The sequence below is a fragment of the Oncorhynchus masou genome, chromosome 18 (genome assembly GCF_036934945.1).
Source record: "Oncorhynchus masou masou isolate Uvic2021 chromosome 18, UVic_Omas_1.1, whole genome shotgun sequence".
Classification (NCBI taxonomy): domain Eukaryota; kingdom Metazoa; phylum Chordata; class Actinopteri; order Salmoniformes; family Salmonidae; genus Oncorhynchus; species Oncorhynchus masou.
This window is the reverse complement of record NC_088229.1, coordinates 56,218,878-56,239,593: the sequence shown is the minus strand read 5'-3', so window position 1 is coordinate 56,239,593 and position 20,716 is coordinate 56,218,878. Positions and strand designations below refer to the sequence as shown.

The 20,716-nt window shown below is 43.3% G+C and overlaps 2 protein-coding genes across 7 annotated transcripts in view; both read left to right on the top strand.

Annotated features, from left to right (window-relative positions):
* Window positions 1-928: 928 nt before the first annotated feature.
* Window positions 929-7,218, top strand: mfsd1l (major facilitator superfamily domain containing 1-like). Of its 3 annotated transcripts, none has more exons than XM_064923804.1 (13): window positions 933-1,151; window positions 1,735-1,759; window positions 1,997-2,106; window positions 2,189-2,244; window positions 2,435-2,578; window positions 2,802-2,960; window positions 3,353-3,468; window positions 3,696-3,796; window positions 4,177-4,288; window positions 4,594-4,731; window positions 5,460-5,599; window positions 5,722-5,833; window positions 6,175-7,218. In XM_064923804.1, the coding sequence occupies exons 3-13, from the start codon at window positions 2,060-2,062 to the stop codon at window positions 6,310-6,312; spliced, it is 1,263 nt and encodes a 420-aa protein (XP_064779876.1). In that variant the 5' UTR covers window positions 933-1,151; window positions 1,735-1,759; window positions 1,997-2,059; the 3' UTR covers window positions 6,313-7,218. The 3 variants fall into 3 exon arrangements, 2 of the variants coding, with proteins under 2 accessions (XP_064779876.1, XP_064779875.1); XM_064923803.1 differs by having other exon boundaries at window positions 1,659-1,759; XR_010450194.1 differs by lacking the exon at window positions 6,175-7,218 and having other exon boundaries at window positions 929-1,151; window positions 1,659-1,759; window positions 4,177-4,338; window positions 5,722-5,830.
* A 2,232-nt stretch (window positions 7,219-9,450) lies between these two features.
* Window positions 9,451-20,716, top strand: part of si:ch73-103b11.2 (centrosome-associated protein CEP250) — a 106,095-nt gene continuing 94,829 nt past the window's right edge. For 2 of the 4 annotated variants that reach the window (XM_064923798.1, XM_064923800.1), the window contains exons 1-2: window positions 9,451-10,890; window positions 18,418-18,495. In XM_064923798.1, the coding sequence (XP_064779870.1) occupies window positions 10,771-10,890; window positions 18,418-18,495 (198 nt within the window). In that variant the 5' untranslated portion in view covers window positions 9,451-10,770. The remainder of the gene's footprint in view (window positions 10,891-18,417; window positions 18,496-20,716) is intronic. The other 2 variants (XM_064923801.1, XM_064923799.1) reach the window with 1 other exon arrangement.

Sequence of the window (20,716 nt, the reverse complement as noted above, 5' to 3'; positions counted from 1 at the left end):
GTATGAGGTATGACAAAACATTTATTTGTACTGCTCTAATAACTTTGGTAAGCAGTTTCTAAAAGCAATAAGGCACTTCAGATGTTTCTGGTGTATTCTCCTGAAAAGTGTGTATTTTTATTGTATTTTTTACAGACATAAGTGTTTGGGTTGAAAGAAAACATGTTACCTGTTATTGTAAGTACAAAATTGCCCTCTGAGGTGGTCATTAGGAAGTAAATATGAAAAAAAATGTACATTACAGTAGGTGAAAAACATAGTTGTGGCATCCGGGTGTCCACTACAGAGGACATTTCTTGATAAACTCTACTTTTAACTATTTATTAATCTGAACAAATTATTACACAGTTCTGATAACTCACATAACTATTCCTGAGCTATTCACTTTCTAGAAACAATTTGAATATCAAACTTACAAAAATTATAATGAATAATTACACACACACATGTGATATCATTGAAAAGCCCAGAATGTCCTCTCAGAAGGACAACAGGATTTAATAAAGTGGCTTGTATGACCAAGAATTTTAATGGACCACGAACTGATGTCCACTAGGCACTCTGCGTTGCTTCATGCGAAGAACAGCCCTTGGTCGTGGTATATTAGCCATATATCACACCTCCGCGGGCCTTATTGTTTAAATACAACATTTATAATAACACAAAACTATATAATCTCTTGATTGGGCATTATTGCTTAAATATAACATTAGAATAACACAATTATAACTTGGGCATGTTTCTAGAGCTCCGACTTCCCGACCTGAAATTCATCGACATTCTTGATTTTACCTCGCATTTTTTTATTTGACAATAGCTGGGGAACCAATCCAAACGAGGAACTATGTCAGTAAGGAAGTGACGACGGCGCACGAGGGCAGTGAAAGTTCTTGCCATTACACCTCCGAGCCCTTGCGCGCGTTCTGCGACTTGTAAAGCATCCGTGTATTCGAAAAGTGTCTCACAATCTATCCATATACTTTAAAGTGTGCGCAATCTGCGTAGTTGCAACTTGGAATACGGCGATTTATTGAATAACCGTTCGGTTCTTCCGACCGACATAAACAGAAAACAAATGGGTATTTACGTTTAGGCTACTTTAGTTTTGTGGACCTCGTTTTAACTTACTATGGCGCAGCCGGCAGAGAAAGGTATGGGGCCCAGGGTATTCTGTTTTTTTATGTGGATAAAGAGAGATCATCAAATTCAGAGATCCATTGCCAAGAAACCCCTCTTGAATTGTGCAAGATCACAATTTCTTCTCGTAATTGCTTAGTTGGCAAACTTGGCTTACTGCAAACTCCACAAATATCTTCTGTTTATATTTATTATGGTTATTTATAACATTTAATTAGTTATTGAATATTCATTATGTTGGCCAAATCTATAAAGTGCAGTGGTCGTGTTGTTGGTCCTGTAGCTCACACGTTGTACAAGCTCTTGTTTCCAGCCCAGCATTAACTCAAATGATTCAACAAATGAACTGCTCATCAAAACCCTCATTAACTGACTGGAGTGTGACAGTGCCGGGCTGGAACAAAAAGCCTACACATCCTGTAGGTTTCCAGGACCAGGCTTGCTGACCACTGGCATTTAGCAGCAACGTTTTGTGACATGGCTGTTCGTCACGTGTCATGCATCACACTGTCTTCTCACAGCATACTACCGCTTTCTGGTATTGTTCTTCAACTGTCTGCTCACGTTTGGCTCCTACTTCTGCTTCGACATCCCTAGTGTCCTCCAGGACCAGTTCCAAGGGGTGAGTTGCAGGAGTAGCCTATATAGGCCTTTGCACAATGAGAGTAAAGTAGCCTCTGTCACTCACACTGAATGCACTCATTTCACCACAGAGCTTAACTAATAGTTCCACACATTGACCCTCATTAATGACACACTTTGTGATGGAATCGTGAATTACACCGTGTCAAACGTATGCGGCAGAATCGGGTTGATAACAAAACACTGTTCACCCCCCCCCCCCACCCCCCCCACAAAGAATTTGACGTGTGCCAATACAACCGTGATCAATGGGACAGTGGACTGTGTGGAGGGACTGGGGATGACCCCTCAGGAGTATAATCTGCTCTATGCCATCTATGCCTGGACGTAAGTGTAAACAACCCCTATATATATTCATGGAATAATTAACTATAGGCCCGATGTCTCACTCTTTTCTCTCTGTCAACAGTAATGCAGTGGTGGTTATAATGGCTGGGTTCCTTATTGACAAACTAGGCAACCGCTGTAAGTTGATATTGTCTAGTCTACTCCACTGCACTAAACTGAGATTCAAAACTCTTGACATTTCTAATCATTGAACTCACATTGATTGATATGCTGGAACAACCCATGTTTCTATTCTCTGGTGCATGGTGCTGAATGTTCTGTTGGTTCTCCTAATGTTCTCTCTCTCTCTGTCTCTCTGTGTGTGTAGTTGGTGTGTTCCTCTTCTCCTTCCTGTGTGTGCTGGGGTCAGCCATCTTTGCTCTGGGTTCTCACTTCAAAGGAACAGCCTACCTGCTCCCTCTCATGCTCACCGGCCGTTTGCTGTTTGGCTCTGGCAATGGATCCCTCACCAGTAAGGCCACCTTATTATCTGATTCACACGATAGGCTGCCCTGGTTCCGCATCCACCATAGTTTCTGGAACCGTGCTGGAAAGAACAATGTGAAAAGAAAATGCACGACCCAGGCCAAGCACAGTGCGGAGTGAGGCAATATACTGCTACGGGCCGAGTTCCAATACTTTCAAAGTCATCCTTCCTGCATTTGAGAACTAAGCACCCTATCCCTCCCCCTCAGTTGTCCAGAACCGGATTACAGCGTTCTGGTTCCGGGGGAAGGAGCTGGCCCTGGCGTTTGGCCTGACCCTGGCCTTCTCCCGCCTGGGCTCCGTCCTCAACTTCTTCCTCACCCAGCGGTTCCAGGCCCAGTACGGCATGCAGTGGACCCTATGGGGAGGTAGGACATACAACGGCTGCACTTTATTTAACGGCACATAAAGGACCTGGTATTTATGTCGAAGTGACATGGCAAAACGGTAGAGGCACAATAATAACCTGTGAGACCTTTTATTCCTAAGGATCCATTCAAACAGGCAACGCAAGGCACTTTTTGGTATAAAGTATTTGGAAATTGTGTTGAAATGGGTGCGAGAGTAAATACTAGTGGAAACAGTAGTACTACTGGAATATCAGGTAAATATACTAGTGGGAAAAGTACAGTAAATGAAAAGTGCTCAAATATAACTGTATAATAAAGCAGTAAAGCCAGACGAGGCTGTGATCAATCCTGCATTGTTCACAGCTAAGGGGTGTGTGTGTGTGTGTGTGTGTGTGTGTGTGCGCGCACAGGTGCCTTCCTGTGTGTGCTGGGCTTCATGTCTGCCATCACGGTCAGTGCCCTGGACAAGGTGGGCATGAAGCAGCTGGGACTGGATGGGGCCATTCAGGAAGAGTCACGCAAAGTGGTGAGTTGAATGGGCTTGGGTGGTATTCATAAGATGCCAAACGGGAAGAAACCCGACTGAAACAGGGAGGGACGACCTGAACTTGTCCAATAAGAAATGCTAAAGATATCCTTCGGGGTTGCAAAACATTTAAAAGCATTTTCCATTGTATGCTCTAATGAATAATACAATCGTGTTGACTTGCCTTTGTGCCTATTGACCGGATAGATATGTCTGTGTCTGTGTAGAGGTTTCAGGACGTGAAGCTGCTCTCTCTCAGATACTGGCTGTTGGTTCTCACCATCATGTTCTTCTACAACGGCATCTTTCCCTTCATAGCTGACGCCAGGTATTGATTTACATATGCATGCACAGTCGCACACACACACACACAGTCGCACACACACACACACAGTCGCACACACACACACACACACACAGTCGCACACACACACACACACACACACACACACAGCCTACATTTTCACACTTCACCCTCGGAGACCTGGGTTGCAAAATTCCAGTAACTTTCCTAAAATTCCCCGGTTTTTCCAGAAATCCTGGTTGGGCGATTCTGGATCTTATTCCTTCCTGACTCCAGGAATCTTTCAACCGGGGACATCTGGACAACCTGAGATTTTTTGGGAAAGTTAGCAGCATTTTGCAACCCTATAACTCGCACAGTTGAATATTTAAACAGTATGTGAGTCCTCTTGTCTCCCTTTCCAGTAAGTTCATACAAGACAAGTACAGTGACTACAGCCAGAAAGAGGCAGCCTACATCGCTGGTGCCGTATATGACAGCTCCCTTGTCCTCTCTGCCACTGTCGGAATTCTCATCGTAAGCCTCCGTTACTGTACAGCTGTGTTATGGCAACCTTACCTGAACCAGTGAATACCTCATTCATAAATCCTGCTTTCTGGTATCTGAGGTAGTCACAGCAACCGTCAAATTCTAAACTGTGACAAAGTGCTTTTCAGTAATTGGCTTAGACCCCAAAACAGCAAGCAGAAGTTAGAAGCAGCACAGTGGCCAGGAAAAACAGGCCTTTGACCACCAGATCTGATGTACTGTATATATCTGACTCTCTCTCATTGGTGTGCCTGTGTCTCTGTTGTTGCAATTGTTGTGTGTTTGTGTTGCAGGACAACGTGGGGTTGCGTGGGGTCTTTGCCGTGTCCTGTGCTGTCCTCACGCTGCCTGTCTTTGGCCTCCTGGCCTTCACTTTTGTCCCCCCTCTGGTATCCACCATCTGGCTGGGGGTCACCTACTCCTTCGCTGCTGTGAGTAGCCCTATCGAAGAGTTAAATTGAATATTGTAATGTACTGTCCGGTGTGGCTGTTGGTTGAGTATGGCGCTTGCGACGGCAGGATTGTGGGTTCGATTCCCACAGGGGGACTGGTATGAAAATGTTTAAACTCACTACTGTAAGTCTCTCTGGATAAGAGTGTCTGCTAAATGACAAAAATGTAAATGTATACATTGTGTGAGACCTACACTTTGACTATACTAAGCCTGCTCTCAAGTAGCTCTGTAATCCATTGCACATTCCACCTATTTTTCTACACTTCAGCTAGTATCCTTCTGATTTAGGATGAACACCCTGGGAAGATCTCAGTTGCATACTCCTCGCGTCCTCTCTCCTCGTCTCCGTCTCAAAACCCATTGGAGGAGAAGGTCAGAGGGGAGGGACCTCTGGCTTTCTCATTCAATGGGATTTGGGAAGGAGAGGGGGCGGGAGGAGTATGCAATTGATCTTCCCCCTGTTGTGTTTGGTAGTGTATAAAACTGCTCTTTCGAGTGGACATTTGCTGTTAAGTTGCATATTGTATCCAGGTTGGAGGCGATTCACATACAGTAGGTGACTCAATTGGTCTATCGGCAGTCCCCATTGAAGTGTAGGAAAGGGATTGTCTTGTACTTCACTGTGCATTTTCATTGAAGCACATTACAAATACACTTGCAATGACACACGTGCTCTTTCTTAGATGTATGCGTGTTGTTTTTCAGGCAAGCATGTGGCCCTCTATTCCCCTGGTGGTCCCTCAGGCAACTCTGGGGACAGCTATGGGCCTTGCCACCTCAGTACAGATGGTAGGAATTGGCATATCCAACCTCGTCGTTGGCCAGATCTTGGGAACCAAGTCAAGGTAGAGCTCACTGCAGCACAATGATGATGTGGTGTTAACAAATTGACATATTCTTTTTCTTCCCTCGGCGTAGTGTTATGGCATGTCTGTATGTAAACTGTGCTTGTCTCCTGTGCGGGTAGTGACGCTAAGATCCCACTGTGGCGCTGGCAGCAGATGATGATCTTCATGTTGGCCAACACCATCGCCTGCATCGTCACCTCTGTGGTGCTCAACATCGTGGACCACCGCCAGGTCAGACCAGGCTCACTTTCTTTCGGTCTCCCTCCTCCATTTCCTGTTTCACTGCCACGACACGTGTCCGCTCTATAATGAAACTCGCCCGTCTAAAATAATGTGCTCCTATTGTCCGAAGTAATTCTAGCACTTGAAATCAGCCCATTGAGCTGAAATGGTTTGCTTTCATGTCAAATGGCTTGTTTTTATTAGATACCTAGAGCAACACAACTGTTTGTGTGTCTGTGTCACCTCTGAGGAGATCCTTTAGTCAATGTAACAATGAAGTTGTATTATTTTCTACATTTGTTACATTGTGTTGTTACATCAGTAAATGTTCTATTGTCCTGTATCCTCAGGGTGGGATTCTGAATAAGACGACCAAGAGATCTGGCTCCCCGCCCCCCAGTGGACCTTCAGACAGAGAACCTCTCGTGGAGGGAGAGGAGGGGCAGAATGACGAAGGGGCTGTTCGCTTTCCCTCCAACAGTTCCTAATCACCTCCCTCTCCTCTTAGAGTCTGCCTCAGATAGTTGTACTGAAATTTGTACACAATCGGATTGAATTGTTTTCTTTCTATATCTCTTGAGCCCTTTTTTTGGGGGGGGGGGGAGTTTACAGGATTTGTCAAGTGAAAACACTTCAGGACTCTGCCTATTATCTGAAAATGGAGGTGGTCGGATCCCCTCCCCTCATGGTTCACTAATCTTGAAGATTATACTTATCAGACAGACACTAAATATTGCCTTTTTTAAATCATGGTTTGTGTCAATGGAGCCTTTGCCCAAGTACACGGCTCATGTTATTGAGTGCTACGGCAACAAACAGTGAACAGTATTGAAGTCAGCAAAATCATGTCTTCACACTAAAACAATCGGAAGCTAACTAATGCATGTTTTTGGTTTTGGTCCTTATTTCAGTGATCCAAAAGTTCTCCTTCTTTTATAAGGTTAAACATGTAAGTTGGTTACTAATTTAATCACTATTAATAAGGAGTCAACAATAACCTGTTGCATAACTGTTTTATATAATTCTTTCAGTGATATTTCTGCACATGTTTCTGTGATGCCAATAATGACATCTTTAATTTCAGATAGCAGCAACAATCGCTTCGGATTACATGAGCTCTCTTTTAAATGTATTTTTATTTTTTATATGTGGTTGTGACGTTTGGTGTTAGCAGTGGTCCAAAATGCTCAAGTTGATGTAACATGCAGCAATTTCTTCTGGCAGTTACTGCCTTTCAAATCAAACACACCATTGCTTTTACTACAGGTTTCAGTCAATAGTGACAATGCATGCAGCGGTTCAAGGTCCGCCAGTGTGAACCTTCTATAAGGGAATGGGACCGATTTGCTTTATACTGACAAGCTAGCACAAATAAAAAGGTGTCGCTACAGTAACGACTGGTGTTGTTGTCATAGCTGTATTTTCACCCATTTCAAGGGCTTTTTGTACAACTGGCTGACAAAAAGAAACATTCAGCTGTTGCATGGTGGTTTCCGTCATTTACTGTACACCAAATTAGCACATCTCGCATAATGATTAGTGGAAGAACAATAAAGCCATTCTAGTAGGCCTTCAGCAGATTAACGGGGGGTTATATGATGTCATTAAAGATGTTGACACCAGGCATATTTAAATCATATACGCAACCGTTCAAAAGTTTGGGGTCACTTAAATGTCCTTGTTTTTAAAGAAAAATCGCTTTTTTTTGTCCATTTTAAAATAACATCAAATTTATCAGAATTACAGTGTAGACATTGTTAATGTTGTAAATGACTATCATAGCTGGAAACGCCAGATTTTTATGGCATGTCTGCATAGGTGTACAGAGGCCCATTATCAGCAACCATCACTCCTGTGTTCCAATGGCACATTGTGTTAGCTAATCCAAGTTTATCATTTGAAGAGGCTAATTGATATTTATGTTAGCACAGCTGAAAACTGTTGTCCTGATTAAAGCAGCAATAAAAACTGGCCTTCTTTAGACTAGTTGAGTATCTGGAGCATCTGCATTTGTGGGCTTGATTACAGGCTCAAAATGGCAAGAAACAAAGACTTTCTTCTGAAACTCGTCAATCTATTCTTGTTCTGAGACATGAAGGCTATGCCATGTGAGAAAATGACAAACTGAATATGGTTGCTAATAATGGGCCTCTTGTATGCTTTTTTACCCCATTCAAAATCAGCCATTTCCAGCTACAAGTCATTTACAACATTAACAATGTCTACACTGTATTTCTGATCAATTTGATGTTATTTTAATGGACAAAATGTACATTTCTAAGTGATCCCAAACTTTTGAACAGTAGTGTACATTTAAAATTAATTAAGAAAATAAATAATAAATTTACGGTGTACAGTAGTTATTCTCTGTATAGCCTACCATGCCTGAGCAGTCTCAGGCATTGGCCAGGGAGCCAGAGAAAAATCCGTGGGCAGACCTCTACTCTGTGGGACTGGCTGAAGACCACAGCGCCCTCTGTTGGCATATAACAGATGCTGCACCTGCAGACACAGCGATGTCCTGCAGCAGCGAGATTCAGACACCAGTGTGTATTATTGTTAATTATGTCATTTAACCTGGATCTATACTGGTTTGTCTCATTGAAATAAACATGATTTTATAACAGGGATCTTATGTTTGGCTGGTAATGGTTCTCTATGTTGTGTGAACACAAACTCAATGGTTCACTGTCACTATCAGGTTAGAGTCACAGTTGTTCTGTGGAGTTTAAAGTGCGTTTATATTATAGGTCCAGGCAGACGAGTTCCTCATGACGCTGTCATTAACCATCATAACTGTCATCGACCATCAGCAGAAGAAGCTGGATGGAGCGCTTGCTGAAGCTCTCGTTGAGGGTCTCTCCACCAACCAGGGATGCTCAGAAGTCACACAGCAGTCAAAAGGAGGTCAGGTGCAAAGATAGTTGACAGACAAATTACATTTGACCAATCACAATCAATGATTTCATGTTCCATGACCAATAATTTGACACTATTGTATTTTCTCAATTGTTATTTTGTAGTTGGGTAATTTTAGCGACCCGATAAGACTGTACTGACCAAACACATGGAGGCGCTGTCTGGGAAAGTGGAGCGTCTCCGCAAAGCCAAACGGGAGAACCTCAAAATGGGGTACTTTTTTTTTTTTTAACTAGGCAGGTCAGTTAAGAGCACATTTTTATTTACAATGACGACCTATCAAGGAACAGTGGGTTTACTGCCTTGTTCAGGGGCAGAATTATCGATGTTTACCTTGTCAGCTTGGGATTCTATCCAGCAACCTTTCGGTTACTGGCTCAACGCTCTAACCACTAGGCTACCTTCCTTCAGTGCTGGTAAAGTCACTCAAATGTTTTTCTAAGCTATTGTCACTTGAAAATCTGACCATGTTAAAAATAATTTGTTTAAGCAGGTGTAGGCAGGAGGTCTCAGGTACACACAGTGTGATTTCCAGAGGTCATACCTCGAGCTGTCAACGATGAAAATGTCGTCAAACAATGCACTATATATTTCTCAATAAAGATGAATTCCATGGAATTAGAATACAATTACATCCTATATGATGAATAATGCCATGTATTCTCAAACTCGTTTTGATTGTGATACACTTTCATGTTCAACTAGTTTAATACCACAGGAGGGCGTTACATAGCTACGTATGATTGCACATGCCAGGTAAATTCAGTCTTAATTGATTCAAAGTGGAATACAGAGCCTGCTTTCATTAAATTCCCAATTCAGAAAATGTAGGGTAATGTGTAATATCCAATTGACAATTCCCTGCTACAAAACACTGTTAAAAAACACTTACAATACTACAAACTTGGAATACTCCAACTGAAGCCAAAGACCTTGGGAGCCCACCTAACTTGATCCGTGTTGTTCCATAAAATTGGCAAGTGTTTCTAATATTTTCTATTGGACACACATCAATTGAAGTCTTAGTAGTGGGCGTGTTTCTTTTTCTCATTGGTACGTTTTGCTGACAGTCAACAGCTCATTCGTTTTCAGCACCTCCTCTTCTCTCCGCTGACTGGCTCCCGGTGACTTTGCTTGAGAGTGCGTTTACAGTTTTCAGCGCAAGCTACGTTCTTATGTTGCTACCACGACCACAGACCAAAATGCGTTGGACATGGCTACAAACTACAATTCCTGACGAAAGTTGGATCATTTTGATCATGGAGAATCAATTTGAAGGGAACAACAAGCGTTAGTCACCTGGATATAGCTGCAATGCATTCCGTTGGCTACTTATTTGAGAGATAGGGGAAAAACTGCAACTCCTGTTGTGGTGTTCATGGAGGCTCACGGGACCATTTCAGTGAGCGAGAGGACCGGCGAAATGTCACCTGTGTAGTGTTGTTGTACACCTTGTAGTAAAGTATTTACCAAGACGAGAGTGCGGAGTACAAAAGCCTGGATCCCCATATTCTGCGTCAATTTATAAATTGGCCTGTTCAAATGTGAGCAAAAAAAGTTATCACGACAGCAGCTGCGCTGTGGGAGGTACCTCGCGAGCAACAAGATGATAAGATCATTGATATGACCTACTCCTTTATCCCGTTTAGTAAGCATTAGTCGATTATAATGAGCTTGTAGGTATCAAAGTAAAAGGTGGACGTCGCTGTGGTTTCAAAACACCTTCAATTATGTGCTGGACGAGCTTTTTGATCTGTCTAGGCTACTAAGACATTCAGACAGTTTTTCCATTAAGTAGTTTTCAGAATTTTGAATGAACTCTCATATCGTGTTGTGGAATTTGGAATGACTTTATGTCATTGCCGCACACACCTTGGACCAGCGTCTAGAGCTCCAACGCTATTGACTGCAACCCACCCGGGATAGTAGGCTACACAGGAAGAATTGCGCAGTTTCAGGTTTTTGTTTGTGTAGTCTTTTTACGGGTTCAATTGGCACCCATTTAAGCTCAGCTGGGTATTTCAACCATGTCCTCGAAAGACAATCCATGTCGGAAATTCCAAGCCAACATTTTCAACAAAAGTAAATGCCAGAATTGCTTTAAACCAAGAGAATCTCATTTATTGAGCGACGAAGATTTAAATCAGGTAAGCAAGTGTTGCCATATGTTTCACAGTCATGGGGTCATGCTCATTGGCGTAGCGCAGCTCCCGCTAGGCGTGGGGGGGCCACAAGCTTTGGGGGTACTCACGGAGGTCGGGCCCCAGCCCCCAGATAGCATATAAACACGTCATAAGCCATGAACAAACAATTTAGACAGACAGGAAATTGGCTTTAAAGCTGAAACATTTTCTCTCATGGCAAAATCTGTAGAATCACAGGAAGTTGGCTCAGGGATTCTATAAAGTCGGTACGATCCTTGTCCAGCAGGGAAACTATTTTAATACTAGCAAAACAGTTTTATTCAGCCTTAATTTACCTTTAGTATAATTTTATAAGGGAATATATTTGATTTAGGAATTTTGAAAGTACTTGAAATATTATTGAATATTACAGCCTGGTCTCAGACTAGACTAACCACAGTGAATGTAAATCCGGGACACATTTGTATGATATGTTACTTTTGGTATGGTTACTTAAGGAATAAACGAAAGTAGGGTTGCGAGTTCGAACCTCATCACTGACAACATTTTAACTACTTAACTTTTTTGTTACTTTGCAACTACTTAGCACGTTAGGTTACAGAGTTGAGGTTAGGGTTAGCTAACTCCTGAACTTAACCCTATCCCGTAAACTCTAGCCTAGTTAATGTTAGCTACCTAGCTTGAATTCTTAACATTTAAATCAAATCTTCTTCGGAAAGAATTGACTGCTAGACCTCTTCCACATTTTGTTACATCCTTATTCTAAAATTGATTGAAATTGTTTTCCCCCTCAATCTAAACACAATACCCCATATTGAGGTTTAGGAAGTTTTGCAAAATGTAATAAACTGAAATCACATTTACGTAAGTATTCAGACCTATTACTCAGTACTTTGTTGAAGCACCTTTGGCAGCGATTACAGCCTCGAGTCTTCTTTGGTATGACGCTACAAGCTTGGCACACCTGTTTTTAGGGAGTTTCTCACATTCTTCTTAAGCTCTCAGGTTGCATGGGGAGCGTTGCTGCACAGCTATTTTCAGGTCTCCAGAGATGTTTAATTGTGTTCAAGTCCGGGCTCTGGCTGGGCCACATTCAGAAACTTGTCCTGAAGCCACTCCTGCGTTGTCTTGGCCGTGTTCTTAGGGTTGTTGTCCTGTTGGAAGGTGAACCCTTGCACCAGTCTGAGGGCCTGAGCGCTCTGGAGCAGGTTTTCATCAAGGATATCTCTGTACTTTGCTCCATTCATCTTTACCTTGATCCTGACTAATCTCACAGTCTCTGCCACTGAAAAACATCCCCACAGCATGTTGCTGCCACCATGCTTCACCGTTGAGATGGTGCCAGGTTTCCTCCATGTGACGCTAGGCATTCGGGCCAAAGAGTTACATTTTGGTTTCATCAGACCAGAGAATCTTGCTTCTCATGGTATGAGAGTCTTTAGGTGCCTTTTGGCAAACTCCAAGCAGACTGTCATGTGCCTTTTACTGAGGAATGGCTTCCAACTGGCTACTACTATAAAGGCCTGGTTGGTGGAGTGTTGCAGATATGGTGGTCCTGGTTGCAGATATGGTGGTCCTCTGACATGCATGTACTGTGGGACCCTATATATTGACAGGTGTGTGCCTTTCCAAATCATGTCCAATCAATTGAATTTACCTCAGGTGGACTCCAATCAAGTTGTAGAAAAATCAAGGATGATCAATGGAAACCAGATGCACCTGAGCTCAATTTCGAGTCTCAGACCAAAGGGTCTGAATACTTATGTAAATAAGGTGTTTATGATTTTGAGTGGCAATTGGAAATTTCAGCAAAGTTCCAGTTTCCCAATACAGAAAGTGTACATTGTGCAGTAGAGTTTCCTGTGAGTTAGCCATCTGTCAAATAGGCATAGTACAAAGGTTTAGTTTAATTGGATGTAATTAGTTGTTAGCCCCAGGGTATAGGCTATCATCCTTAAACTAATCTGTGCACGAATTAACTCACTGACATGAAAGAGCACAATGTATGAAATGGCACTGACAGTTTTAAAAGAAGTCAACGAGGAGCATGCATGCATGCATGCAGGATACATTTTGTTAGGCTTGTCAAACACATTGTGGTTGAATGAAAAGCGTATTGAATCAAATCAAATGCATTTATAATGCCATTTTTACATCAGCAGATGTCACAAAGTGCTATACAGAAACCCAGCCTAAAACCCCAAACGGCAAGCAATGCAGATTCAGAAACCCCAACTTAGTACTTTTCCTATGGTGAGAATAGAATCATTGCTTACCTTGCACATTTTACATTGTTGCCATCACCTTGACATAAGAGAGCTGGCTAAGAATGGAAATGGTATAGAATTAAGTTGTTATATTGGTGAGAAGTGCCTGCTCTTTAACAGGGGAGACACCCAAAAAGCCATATAATTTTGATCAGAAGACTACAGGAATAGCTACGCAGTGACAGTGCTGATTTTCTCAACGCTGTACACCATTCGTTCGAGACATGTCAGAGGTTGTTAGGTCAAATCTAGATATTAGTCTTACAGCATGTACAGCCATGGCATTTGGAAAGCTCTTAGAAGCAGGTGGTCCTGACTCAACACTGAAACACGTCATTATGACTAAATATGTGATTGACTCACACACGTTGCATCCACGGACACACGCACACACACTCATTCACTCTGTCTGTGTCTGCTTGACTTTAGGAGTAGTTTGTCTCTTGACTGGACATACATCTTCAACTGTACACAGCGCCACATCTATTCCACGACATTGACACTAGAGACTGACACCTTTAGCAAGACACAACATTACATCTATTCCATGATATTCACAACTGACTGTCGTCCTTGCACGGATGAAAATAGCTCTGTACCAGACTCTTACCTAGTGGAATTCCTGACCAAAAAGGCTATCAAAAGACCTCATTGTGCTACTAACTTGCAAACTCTAGTCTCGTTAGCCAGGAGTCTCATTATCATCAACACCAAAGGCCCAGCACACATTTTATACGAGAGTTTTGCTCCGTAAATCTCAGAGAGCTTTGGTCATTCCTTTAGTATTTGACCCCCCCCACCCCCCCACCCCACACACACTCATCCCATCTAGCCCACATTCTCTCAGTGCGGTATTACATAGTCATTATGATGGGGGGGTTGTGAGATGAACGCACCACACAAATGACTGCGTTTAACCATTGAATGGTAAAAGCTGACCTAAATCCGTCTTGCTCGTCCCTTCTCAGGGGAATTCAGCATAGGCCCCCGGTCTGGTCATGTGAAGAGAGATTGCTCTTTTTCTCTCTCTAAAGCGCTGCTCTCTTTTTCTCTTGTTTTTTTTTACCTCTTCTCATTTTCTAGGGGCAGGGGGTAACATTCTGTAACATTTCTACATTGTCTTCTTCCATCTGTAATATAGTCAGATATCGGCTTAATCGGAATGAACAGCCATTATCCCAGAAATGCCACAATGGATTCCCTACTCAGCCCTAAGATGGTGACTTATCAATATTTTAAGGATATAGACCACACACTTAAGTGGCTATCTGAACTCAGATGTTGTTAGTGTAAAGAGACTCATAAGTTCCTTTTTGTATGCTTGACCTGTACTATACAGGTAACTGCCAAAATAATGGAAACACTTGAGTAAGTGAGGGGTGCGAAGTATATTGAAAGCTGGCACTTCCACACTGATGACTGTGTATATAAATGGACAAAGCCATTGATCACGTGACTTCATTCATTTTTTTTAACCGCTTTTTCGTGATATCCAATTGGTAGTTAGTTTTGTCCCATCGCTGCAACTCCTGTATGGACTCGGAAGAGGCGAAGGTCGAGAGCCATGCGTCCTCCGGAACACAACCCTGCCACGTTGCACTGCTTCTTGACACACTATTATTTGTACCCCTTTTTTGTGATAATGTAGAAAGTACGGGTGACCATTTGGTTATTTGTTCAGCTGTCTTTTATAGTTTGGGGGTAGAAGCTGTTAAGGAGCCATTTGGACTGAGACTTGGCGCTCCGGTAGCACTTGCTGTGAGGTAGCAGAGAGAACAGTCTATGACTTGAATGACTGGAGTCTTTGGCAATTTTTTTTGGGCCTTCCTCTGACACTGCCTAGCATAAAGGTCGTAGATGGCAGGAAACTTGGCCTCGGTGATGTTTTAGGCTGTACACACTACCCTCTGTAGCACCTTATGGTCGGATGCCGAGAAGTTGCCATACCAGGCGGTGATGCAACCGTTCAGGATGCTCTCGATATGCAAGCTGTAAAACATTTTGAGGATCTGGGGACCAATGCCAAAACATTTCTCCTGAGGGGGAAAAGGTGTTTTTCCCTCTTCACGACTGTCTTGGTGTGCTTGGACCATGATAGTTTGTTGGTGATGTTGACACCAAGGAACTTAACTCTCGAACTGCACCACTACAGCCACGTTGATGTTAATGGGGGCCTGTTCGGCCCTCCTTTTCCTGTAGTTCACGATCAACTCCTTTGTCTTGCTCACATTGAGGGAGAGGTTGTTGTCCTGGCACCACACTGCCAGGTCTCTGACCACCTCCCTATAGGCTGTCTTGTCAGTGATCAGGCCTACCACTGCTGTGTCGTCAGCATTGAAGCTGTTCTGACTCATGGTGGTCCAACCCCATGTTAAGAGAGTTTATGTTGCTGTTTCCTTTAAGTTGGCAGTTACCTGTAGCTATCGCTGTTTTGACATTATCTTGCCTTTCATCGCGCCAAGCAGAGAAACATCCAACATTGTAATCAAAGATAAAGGAGCTTTACATTGGATTAGAAATAACATTTAGCGGGGGGGGGGGACTTTTGATCTTGATCAGAGTATATTAATGTGGGACATTTAGCTCTCTCATTGTCACACTCAACAGTGTCCCCTTTTTAAACTTTTCCATAGCGACATGATGGATTTATGGAGTTATAACTGAGCACTTTCCATAAGCCAATTTGATTGTTTAGGTTTAATGGGAGTAGGTAAGCATAAATCCCTTTTAAACATGCTCAACAAAACTCCAGCAATGGCTATATACACAGCGAGACCAATCCAATCCCTTCAGATCAAGTTGGAGCTCAACAGGCTTTAGTAGTGTTGTTGCCTACATAGCCAAAATCTGATTTCACTAACTGCTGCCTGTGTACGAGTTAACTGCATGTTTTAATTTAACACAGTGAATGAGAGTCCTGAGTCTTTTTTTTGTGTTGAAGAGAACAGATTTTTGTCACACTGCTTCTCCCTTCCTTCTCTGCTTCGCTCCTCACTTTCTTGCCCGCCCACTTAGGGGGATCACAGGGAAAATCACGTGTTGGAGGCTATTTCCCCCTTTAAAAAAAGAAGAAAAAAGGCAGTACTGGTGCTTTGGAATGCAGCCAGTTAGTGTGTGCAGCCTGAACACCGCTCACACAGCTGGTCCAAACAGCCAGCCAAAGCGTGCAACTTGTACACAATCTATTGAAACAGACAGCCAGTGTGTCGTCAGATTATTCTGGGACATACTTGAGTAATCATCCAGGGCTCGTAATCATGGCCGAATACCAACCAGGCCCCTGACCTCCAGGGGGCCCACATTTGATTTTGTTAGTCATTCTCACTTGTATCCTATTATGACGGCACGGGTCATTACAAAATGTGTAGAACTTTTGTACAATTTTTTTATTTTTTTTTATTTTTTACAAAGGTGAGGCAGTGCCAAGATGGAGGGTGCTTCAAAACCCCCTGTCAGTCATTTAGTGTGTGTGTGATAGATATAGATAGATATCATATATATCTCATTGGCTGTGATGGTCATGGAATTTTGGATGATGGTTATTGGTCAGCCAAGCGATTCCGGTCAACATAATAACCTTTTGAATAGCAAAAAAAAAACCTTTTCATTTTTTAGATACACATTTTCTCCCCTCCTCTGCTCCTTACTTCATGTGCTGCTGCAGGGAATGGGGGTGTTGGCTAAGCAACCGAAGACTCTCATTTGCTACAACGTCTTGCTTGTTTCAGCAAGGAGCAGCAGTTTCGTGACATAGAGTCCATGTTGCAGTAGAAACGGACTCAAATGCACGAATGCCCGGCCGTCCCGTCTTCAGTCAGCTGTTTTGTTCCACAAAAAAATTAAATGTATATATTTTACGGTTATTATTTTATGGTGGTGTTCATCCACAACCATCGGTTATACAGTAATTATGCCAGCCCTAATGTAGTGTGTGTGTGTGTGTGTATACACAAAAGTATGTGGACACCCCTTCAAATTAGTGTGTTCGGCTAGTTTAGCCACATGCGTTGCTGACAGGCGTATAAAATCGAGCATCTGGCCATGTAATCTCCATAGACAAACATTGTCAGTAGAATGGCCTTACTTGAAGAGCTCAGTGACTTTCAACGTGGCACCGTCATGGGATGCCACCTTTCCAACAAGTCAGTTTTCTTAAAATGTCTTCTCTGCCAGAGCTGCCCCGGTCAACTGTAAGTGGTGTTATTGTGAAGTGAAAATATCTAGGAGCAACATGGCTCAGCCGCGAAGTGGTAACGGGACCGCTGAGTGCTGAAGCGCGTAGCACTTAAAAATAGTCTGCCCTCGGGTTGCAGCACTCCCCACCGAGTTCCAAACTGCCTCTGGTAGCAACGTCAGCACAAGAACTGTTCATCGGGAGCTTCATGAAATGGGCTTCCATGGCCGAGCATTGATTAGAGTGGTGTAAAGCTCGCCGCCTTTGGACTCTGGAGCAGTGGAAACGCGTTCTCTGGAGTGATGAATCACACTTCACCGTCTGGCAGTCCGATGAACGAATCTGGGTTTAACGGATGCCAGGGGAACACTATCTGCCACAATAGTGCCAACTGTAAAGTTTGGTGGAGGAGGAATAATGGTCTGTTTTTTCATGGTTCGTGCTAGGCCCCTTAGTTCCAGTGAATGGAAAAACACTACAGCATACAATGACATTCTAGATAATTTTGTGCTTCCAATTTTTTGGCAAATGTTTGGGGAATAACAATGACCCTGTGCACAAAGCGAGGTCCATACAGAAATGTTTTGTTGATCGGTGTGGGAGATCTTGACTGGCCTGCACAGAGCCCTGACCTCAAACCAAGCGAACACTTTTGGGATGATTTGGAACGCTGACTATGAGCAAGGCCTAAAGGACCAACATCAGTGCCCGACCTCACTAATGCTCTTGCGGCTGAATGGAAGCAAGTCCCCGCAGCAATGTTCCAACATCTAGTGGAAAGCCTTCTCAGAAGAGTGGAGCCTGTAATGGCAGCAAAGAGGGCACCAACTCCATATTAATGCCTATGATTTTGGAATGAGATGTTTGATGAGCAGGTGTCCACATACTCTTGGTCATGTAGTGTGCATTGGTAATAAACGGCTATAACGCAAGGCTATTTCAATGTTATGCTGACATTACTCTTACTGGAGGCTACGCAAGAGTCCCTAGATAAGAGCATCTGCTTGGTGAGTCTTATTAAATCATTATTTCGCCAATTATTTTGTTAACGCTTTCTTTAATCCATCTAATTTTTTTCTTCCCCATCAGGCAAAACCTATATATGGAGGATGGTTGCTCCTGGCTCCAGAAGGAACCAATTTTGGCAATCCCTTGCACAGATCTCGGGTAAGTTAGTTAACCTCTGGTTGGTTTTGACAAATATATTCTAACCCAGTTGTAAACTTGTCGTCAAGTGCATTCACTTGAGATGTCAAAATGTATTGTAGAAGTCCTTCTAGATTCACTCAATTAGTTGGTACGGTTATGCAGAAGAAGAAAGGTCACAACTTTTTCAAAGCACAGGCCTACAGCAATTGATTTTTATGTCACCTCTAAAGTTCTGAGTTCCCAGCAAGCTATTCTTGCGACGTCGGTCTCTGTAGTCTTGTCTCTGTTCTGCCACAAACAAACAGAAATGAATACAACTGGAGTTGCGGTTTGCAGAAAGTTAACAATTGTTAGCTTAGCAGATGGGAAAATAACTGCAATAGTCTTGAATCAGGATGTTTTGACTCGCCTGCGAGTCTTGTATGAGCTCTGATCAAGTTACCCTTTAAGGCTACGCTCGACTGAGGTTTGGAGCCAGAGTGTGACCGTTTAGTCACAATTTGCAACCCTTTTGACTTGGCTGTGCGAGTAAGAACACAGTGAGTGGGCGGCTCCCTGTGGGTGGCATGGTGCGCCTTCTAAAAAAAGACCCCCCTACCCCCCCCCGACCAGCTCTTTCTCAGGGGCTAATGAGCATAATATTGACTCCGTCTCTCTGCTGCCGGTGCCCTGGGGTAGTTTGTAAGACTGACTTTCCGTGTTCGCTCCGATATGATTTTGGAGCGTCCTAAAAGAGGAAGATTGAGGGGGAGTGGGAAAAGTCCCGGTTCTCACAGCCCCTGATGGCTTCCATATGGAGGGGGAGCATCTCTGGAGCCATCGGCCTCAGCCCTGTCAACAGTTCCCACCTCGTGATATCATTCACAGGCAATTTTTTTTCAGGAGGGTAAATAAACACACATGCTGAATTGGAGGTTGAAATGGTTGGCCCATATGAAAGGTTGACGATGGATGTATGGATCCCTGTTAGATTTGAAGTTGGCAGAGGACTCAACTGTAGGTATGGTCGATCCCGTATTGGGGGGGGATTGCTATTACAGTTCCGTTTTCTCTATTTTTGCATATTATGGACACAATGTTGTCAGCTCTTCAACCAAAACATAATATTGCAACTTAAAAAAAAATGTATTTAATAAACAAAGTTATGTACCTGTGTGGAAAAAGTAATTGCCACCACACACTCAATAACTGGTTGTGCCACCTTTTTAACCGCAATGACTGCATCCAAACACTTCCTGTAGTTGTTGATCAGTCTCGCATCCCCGTGGAGGAATTTTGGCCCGCTCATCCATGCAGAACTGGTTTAACTCAGTGACATTTGTGGGTTTTCGACTATGAACTGATCGTTTCAGGACCTGCCACAACATCTCAATCGGGTTTAGGTCAGCACTTTGACTAGGCCATTCCAGAACTTTTAAATGTTGTTTTTGAGCCATTCTGATGTAGCGTTGTTTGTGATTTTCTTTTGGATCGCTGTCTTGTTTCCATGCGCTTCTGCTCACGGATGGATGTGCCTGACATTCTCTGATACAGAGCAGAATTCATGGTTCCTTCAATGATGACATGTCATCCAGGTCCTGAGGCAGCAAAGCATCACCAAACCATCACACTACCGCCACCGTGCAGTTCTTACTGTGGAATGCGGTGTTTGGTTTTCACCAGTCCCGTTGTCCAAAAAGTTCCACTTTTGACTAGTCTGTTCATAGAACATTCTTCCAAGAGGCTTCACAATCTTCCAGGTGTTTTTTGGGGGGGGAGGGGGGAGGGCTTGAGTCGAACTTTTGGGGCGACATGGGTCCCGTTATGTCCGGCGAAAGCCAAACACTGCATTCAGTGGTCCCCCTCTGAGCCTTATATTACAGTTTTAATGGCCTCTGAATTAGTATGATGTTCCTGTAGGTCTGGCTTCGCTGAGGACGCCTATCGGCAGCCCTATTCGGGGGTCCCCGGCGCCCGTAGATCACTAAGCACTTCCCCGTCTTTTATTGATGGATCTCGGCAGAAAACCAAGGCCAGAAACTAAAACACCCGGACAAAACTGGGCATTAAGAAAGGAGGGGTTGGTGGTAGAGGGCTCGTGTAGAGGGTATAAAAGTGTGGAAAACACAGCCTACCATTTATCATATTCACTAAAAGAGAGTCACTGAGCGTTGGTTTCACCCTCAGGTTTCTTTGCATACGTTCTAATACCTGGAACTCCACTCGTGCCTTCAAGGGGAAAACGAGGGAATGAGATGGA

Excerpts from the sequence above, each read along its gene's own strand:
- mfsd1l (XM_064923803.1), top strand. The coding sequence starts at position 1,130 with ATGGCGCAGCCGGCAGAGAAAG. Across the intron at positions 1,760-1,996 it reads TCCAGGACCAGTTCCAAGGG|AATTTGACGTGTGCCAATAC; the intron begins GTGAGTTGCAGG and ends CCCCCCACAAAG. Across the intron at positions 2,107-2,188 it reads TATGCCATCTATGCCTGGAC|TAATGCAGTGGTGGTTATAA; the intron begins GTAAGTGTAAAC and ends CTCTGTCAACAG.